The sequence below is a fragment of the Cornus florida genome, unplaced genomic scaffold (genome assembly GCF_030987335.1).
Source record: "Cornus florida cultivar Cherokee Brave unplaced genomic scaffold, ASM3098733v1 CherokeeBrave_3.0.0_Hap2_Chr07, whole genome shotgun sequence".
Taxonomy (NCBI): Eukaryota; Viridiplantae; Streptophyta; class Magnoliopsida; order Cornales; family Cornaceae; genus Cornus; species Cornus florida.
In genome coordinates, this window is record NW_026775577.1 from 29,983,131 (window position 1) to 29,990,390 (window position 7,260).

Sequence of the window (7,260 nt, forward strand, 5' to 3'; positions counted from 1 at the left end):
TTAAATCAGGCTGTGAACTGTTTTACGTTTTTATGTAACTAAAATTATTTTATGCGTAAACTGTTATCGATTTTGTTTTCAATTTTTGTCAAGAAATTCGTATTGGAATTTGAGGAGTTTCTGGAACTTTTGAGACTTAAATTGGATCCTAAAAATCCTAATAAAATCAGTACATAGGGTTCAGTACTTCGCCAGAAGTAAAGAAGATGAACAGAAAGAGCTTTGCACGGCTCTCAAGGAGAGAGTCGGCTCCTTAATGGAGGGGGAGCCGGCTCCCTTGCTGGAACACCCTCTGTGTCACGCCCCAAAATCTTAAATACATGAACTCCTGTCTTGTATTAAAGTCTGGCATAACTTTCATTACAGAACCACAACATTACAAAAAAAAAATAATAATCAAATAAAGAGGTAGATTCAACCACCCTCTAATTATTAAATTGATACAACCATAGTATTAAACAACCTTGTCAAAAATAATCCACGATAATTGGACCAAAATGAACTAACTCAAAAGAAAATATCGCCATTCTTATTACAATGCGAAAATTAACTAAACCAAAAAAATACATAAAGCTGGCCAAAATCCATCACCATCATGTGATCCCATCACGTTCCTACTCAACGTGTACCTGAAATGTGATAATAGGGTGAGCTCACAAGCTCAGCAATAAATGCTAAACACAATCATCGTTCAGCAAATTAACCTCACATTGTATTCTTATATATATAAGCAGCTCAAATAAGTGCATTAATCAGATATGTAAATCCCACTTAATTATAAACCCAATAAATATCTATTATTTATTATTTAATAAATCCACATATCTCGCATGAGCCCCTGGCTCCCGTTCAATAAAGTGGTGTGAATCGTATAGTCCCTGACTACCAAAAACACACGTGTGGCTGGATTGTACGTCTACTCCCAGATGATCCCTGATCACGTCCACACAATAAGGGCTCATTAGACCCATGGCCATAACAAAAGGGTAGTGCACTCCCAAATAGGTAGGTCCCTGACCATACCCAAAAGTCATCACTAAGTCAGTCCTGGACTACTCCTCCGACTAATCCAATCATATCCCATGCTTATATATTACACTGAAAATATATAATGATATGTTTATATATACATTAAACAATTAAAAAAAAATTCCACCACATGATTTGAGAAGCTAGAAATATACCATAATTTATAATAGTATTTAACTACTACTTTGCACAATTCCTAATATTTTAAAATAACTATTAAACCTTATTTTACACTATTTCCAGTAACTCAACCAAAGCCTAACAATAGCTTGCTCGTGGGTTTGCTTGCACATACTGGCCCATTTCATTCTCAAGACTGAATTCATTTTCTTAAGTCTCTAACCAATAACCAATCATCCTCTCAAACTTTACAAGAAGACAAAACCAATTCTAGTCAACCCACAGTTTGTACTATAGCTATCAATTATGACTCATGAACCATCTAACACATAAAGAGAAAATCAATTCTTACAAGTTGTACAACAACCACTAATAGAACTTCAGCTACTCCATGACTATTATATTATAAGTTCTGGAACTCTTACCAGACCAATTTGTTTACATCTCATGACATGCGGCTAACCCATGGTACATTAATTATTTAGAAAATAAAAATGAATCTTATGCTCCAAATTGTGCCCTTGTTCACGAATAAAACTATTGTCCTTTGTCCGATCACCACAATGTATCATATTTGTCCACAACTGTGGTTGCTTTATCCATACATGACTGTCAGGAAAACAATATATATATATATATATATATATATATATATATATATATATATACACACACACACACACACCCACACACACACGTATACAAATCCATATACTAATTTAATTCCCTACTACCTTAACAAACCAATAAATAAAATTATTTTACAGTTTCTATGATCCAGACTTTAAAAATTAATTCAGTCAGTTCATACATGTATAAAGTTATATAAAAATATTCCAGATTAGATCCTTCTATCCCAAGTTCACATAAAAATAACTTAAATATAATTATCATCTTGTTCGTAATTATAATTAAAATATTTTATATCAATTTAATAAGACATAATAAAAATAAATTATATAGACGAAGAACATAATATGCCGACTCACATTTATATACAAAAGTACAAAGCAAGATTAACTTGCCTGGTATAAATAATTCTTCCTTTCTACGCGACTTCCCGATTACCGTTCCTTTCCCCCGGCTACTGCAGGAAAACACGACGTCAAATCACTCTCTCTGGTCCCTTCTTCTCCCGTTATCGTGCTAATATATCTTTTTTTATATATATAAATAAAACGTATTAGAGAGTTATAGAGATATAAGGAGTCTGGTGAGATAAATTAGTTTTTTTTTTTTTAAATTTAAATTATTTAACAAACTTTATCACAATCACCCATTTAAATTAAAACAGAGATAACCATTAAATTATATTAAGTAAATAAATATATGATATAAATATATATATATGTATTTTACACGGGTCTTACATTCTACCCTCCTAGAAAGAAATTTCGTCCTCGAAATTTGCGTACCTTATTCGAATAGATGTGGGTACTTTCCCTTCATTTCTGACTCTAGCTCCCAAGTAGCCTCTCTCTCATCCTGATGATTCCACTGTACCTTCACCAGAGGTATCTCTGCCCGCCTCAACTGTTTCACCATACTGTCAACAATGCGAATAGGCGTCTCAACATAGGTCGTATTAGGGCAAATCTGGACCTCTGTGCAGTCAATGACCTGAGTTTCATCCCTCAAGCACCTCCTCAACATAGAGACATGGAAAACATCGTGAACAGCTGATAGTCTAGGTGGTAGAGCCAATCTATATGCCACCACTCCAACCCTCTCTGTGATCTCAAAAGGTCCAATGAATCGAGGAGCTAACTTCCCTTTCTTCCTACCAAATCTCGTAACCCCCTTCATTGGTGATACTTTCAAGAACACCAAGTCACCCACGCTAAACTCCAAAGCACGACGGCGTCGGTCTGCATAACTCTTTTGTCGACTCTGAGCTGTGCGAAGTCGATCTCGAATGATGGCAACCTTCTCCGTAGTCTCTTGCACCAACTCTGGCCCCAAAAAACTACCATCACCAACCTCAGCCCAACATACAGGTGAACGACAAGGTCTACCATAAAGTGCCTCATATGGTGCCATGCCGATACTAGCCTGATAGCTATTATTATAAGCGAACTCAACCAATGGTATGTGATCCTCCCAACTGCCCCGAAAATCTAGCACACAAGCACGAAGCATATCCTCCAACACCTGAATGACCCTCTCAGACTGGCCATCGGTCTGAGGATGAAAAGCAGTACTCAAACTCAAAGGAGTACCAAAAGCTGCTTGGAAACTACTCCAAAATCGAGATGAAAAACGAGGATCACGATCTGAGACAATAGACACCGGCACTCCATGAAGCTTAACTATGTCTCTAATGTAGATCTTACACAATTCCTTTACAGTATCAGTAGCTCGAATGGGTAGAAAATGAGCTGATTTAGTCAATCGGTCCACTATCACCCATACTGTATCATGGTTATGTATCGACCTCGGTACCCCACTACAAAATCCATCGTCACATGCTCCCATTTCCACTCAGGCACAGGCAAAGGCTGTAATAGTCCTGCTGGTCTCTGGTGCTCAGCTTTCACTCGCTGACAAGTGAGACATCTAGATACAAACTCTGCCACATCACGTTTCATGCCTTCCCACCAGAACTGCCTCTTAAGATCATGATACATCTTAGTGCCACCTGGGTGCACTGTGTACCTAGAGTGATGTGCCTCCTCTAAAATCTCTCTCTTGAGGTCTGCTAAGTCTGGAACACATAGCCTACCTCGAAATCTCATACCACCATCAGCTCCATATGTCCAGTCAACATTACCTTCATCATTAACAACCTCAACTGCTTTGGTCTGTAACCTGTCATCCTGAGTTTGAGAATGAATGATCCGGCTGATCAAAGTAGGTTGTACAGTCAAACTACAAAGAAGAGCCCCTGTACTCTGAAAACTCGGCATTATAGAAAACTCTGCCAATGCCTCTAACATCATCCACTCCTGAATCATCATAAAGGCAACTAATCCTCTCGGTTTTCGACTCAAGGCATCCGCTACCACATTAGCCTTTCCAGGATGATACTGAAGGGTCATATCAAAATCCTTCATCTTCTCCATCCACCTCCGTTGCCTCATATTCAACTCCTTCTGAGTGTAGAGGTATTTGAGGCTCTTGTGATCAGAGAATAACTCAAATTCCTCGCCATACAAGTAATGCCTCCACACCTTCAATGCAAGAACCACTGCTGCCAATTCCAGATCATGTGTAGGGTAATTCTGCTCATGTGGCTTAAGCTGCCTAGAGGCATACGCTACCACCTTGTCATCTTGCATCAAAACACAGCCAAGACCCTGATGTGATGCATCTGTGTAAATCACAAATCTCTCACCACTAACAGGAATGGTAAGAACTGGTGCCGAAGTCAATCTCGTCTTCAGCTCCTCAAATGCCTGCTCACAGCGGTGATCCCAAACAAACTTCACATCCTTCCGAGTCAAACGAGTCAATGGTGCAGCAATCTTGGAGAAACCTTCAATGAAACGCCTGTAGTATCCTGCCAGTCCTAAGAAGCTACGAATCTCAGTGATAGTAGTAGGCCGTTTCCAACTCATCACAGCCTCCACCTTGGCAGAATCTACTGAAACTCCATCCTTAGAGATCACGTGCCCCAAAAACTGAATCTGCTCTTGCCAAAAGTCACACTTCTCAAACTTAGCATAGAGCTGATGGTCACGCAAAGTCTGAAGTGTAATGCTCAAGTGTCTCTCATGTTCCTCCTTAGTCTTGGAATATATCAGAATGTCATCAACAAATACCACAACAAACTGATCCAAGTAAGGTCGAAACACTCGGTTCATCAAATCCATAAAAGCTGCCGGAGCGTTAGTCAGCCCAAAAGGCATGACTAAAAACTCATAGAGGCCATAACGAGTCCTAAAGGCAGTCTTAGGAATATCCTCATCCCTAATCCTCAGCTGATGGTACCCAGTCCTCAAGTCAATCTTAGAGAACAACTGCGCCCCTCTGAGTTGATCAAACAAATCATCGATGCGTGGCAATGGGTACTTGTTCTTAATAGTGACCTTATTCAGCGCACGGTAGTCAACACATAAGCGGAGTGACCCATCCTTCTTCTTGACAAAAAGAACAGGTGCTCCCCACGGTGATGTGCTAGGTCGAATAAACCCCTGATCTTGCAACTCTTGAGTCTGCTTCTTCAACTCACTCAATTCAATTGGCGCCATTCTGTAAGGTGCCCTAGAGATAGGTGAAATACCAGGAGTGAGGTCGATGCAGAAATCCACTGCCCTCCTAGGAGGCAAACCCGGAATATCCCGAAACACATCTGCATACTCTGACACTGTAGGCAACTGCTCTATAGTCACGCATTGCTCAACCACCTCGATGTGGGCCAGAAATCCCATAGTCATGGTGCCCTCAAACTCCCCACACTTATATCGAGAAGGAAACTGTCCCGGAACTGAGAATACAATAATCCTCTCATGGCAGTTCAACTGAGCATGATATCTAGCCAACCAATCCATACCCAGTATAGCATCAAATTCTCTCATACGTAATACTATTAAATCAATAGGATACTCCAACTCCCCAATTGTAACAGGGCAAGCACGACATATTCTATCAAGTGTCGTCGCGCTCCCGAGTGGAGTTGTAATAGATAAGGCATTACTCATATGTCCAGGTTCTAATCCCAGTGTATTCACAAATGATAGTGCAATAAAAGAAAATGAAGAACCTGAATCAAATAGTACTTTAGCTATACTGCCATAAATAGTAAGTGTACCTTCCACTGCTGGTGGTGCACGATCCTGTCTCCCATCTGGAACAACTGCATAAACCCTTGCACCTCCTTGTTGCTGTGGTGCCTGACCTTTCTGCTGGTTATTCTTGTGAGGCTTGGGACAATTACGAGCCAAATGTCCTTGCTCACGACAATTGTAGCAATGCCCGCTGAACTGATATGGCTGTGCATCATGAGGTTTGGCTGGTACTAAAGCTGTGGATTGCTCACCTTCACCAACTCTCTGCCGTTTCCCTGCTCGCCAATCTTGTTTACCTCTCTGCCAAGACTGACCCTGCCAGTTTCTCTGTGTCTGCTGCTGCTGACCCCTCTGATTCTGTTGAGAGCTACTCTGATTCTGTTGAGTGCTGCTAGCCCCCTTACCTTTCTGTTCTGCCCTACGCTCCTTCTGTTTCTGAAAGGCAATGTTATTATTCTCCTCTACTGCCATAGCACATTCCACCACTCTAGCATATGTGTCAAAACGATGACCCACCACAAACTTCTTCACATAAGAGACCAATCCTCGCTCAAACTTTCTAACCTTGTGTAACTCATTCGCAACAATGTGAGGAGCGAATCGGGATAGCTCTGTAAACTTCCTCTCGTACTCACTAACTGACATCTCATTATTCTGTTCCAGCTGCGTGAACTCTGCTGCCTTCTTCTCCTTCACTGATTGTGGAAAGTATTTGTCATTGAACCGAGTTTTAAAATCATCCCAGGTCATAGTTGTAATGTCCACAACCATCCTGGTCTCTGACTGCCACCACTGGCGCGCCTCACCAGATAAAAGAAATGCACCAATCTTCCTTTTCTGCACCTCAGTGCAGTCCATCATCTCAAAATACTTTTCCATATCTTCAATCCACTTCTCAGCATCAAGTGGATCGGTAGCTCTAGCAAATTCAACAGCCCCCAATTTGCGGATATCTCTGATAAATCCAATCATAGGATTCGGCACATGAGGTGCATCCTCCAACTGAACATCGTCATGGTTAACACCACCACGACCAACACCTCCCTGACCTCTGCCTCTAGCAGGTCGTCCTCTGCCTCTTCCGGCTCCTGACATCCTATTTTCAGTAAAGAATGTCAATGATAAGTCTCACAAGTAATTTATACTTAAACTGGAGCATGATAAGAGAGCAATAATTCGTATAAGTATATGCTCCTATTCTTACTACCACTTTTCTTAGCCAGGTAATTCTTAACCTAGGCTCTGATACCAAACTGTCACGCCCCAAAATCTTAAATACATGAACTCCTGTCTTGTATTAAAGTCTGGCATAACTTTCATTACAGAACCACAACATTACAAAAAAAAAATAATAATCAAATAAAGAGGTAGATTCAACCACCCT

At 40.5% G+C, this 7,260-nt stretch overlaps 1 protein-coding gene across 1 annotated transcript; it reads right to left on the reverse strand.

Annotated features, from left to right (window-relative positions):
- Positions 1–295: 295 nt before the first annotated feature.
- On the reverse strand, positions 296–6,971 carry LOC132266924 (uncharacterized). The gene is made up of 2 exons (XM_059767942.1): positions 5,900–6,971; positions 296–629 (listed from the first exon to the last, which is right to left on the reverse strand). The coding sequence occupies exons 1-2, from the start codon at positions 6,969–6,971 to the stop codon at positions 619–621; spliced, it is 1,083 nt and encodes a 360-aa protein (XP_059623925.1). The 3' UTR covers positions 296–618.
- Positions 6,972–7,260: the final 289 nt, after the last annotated feature.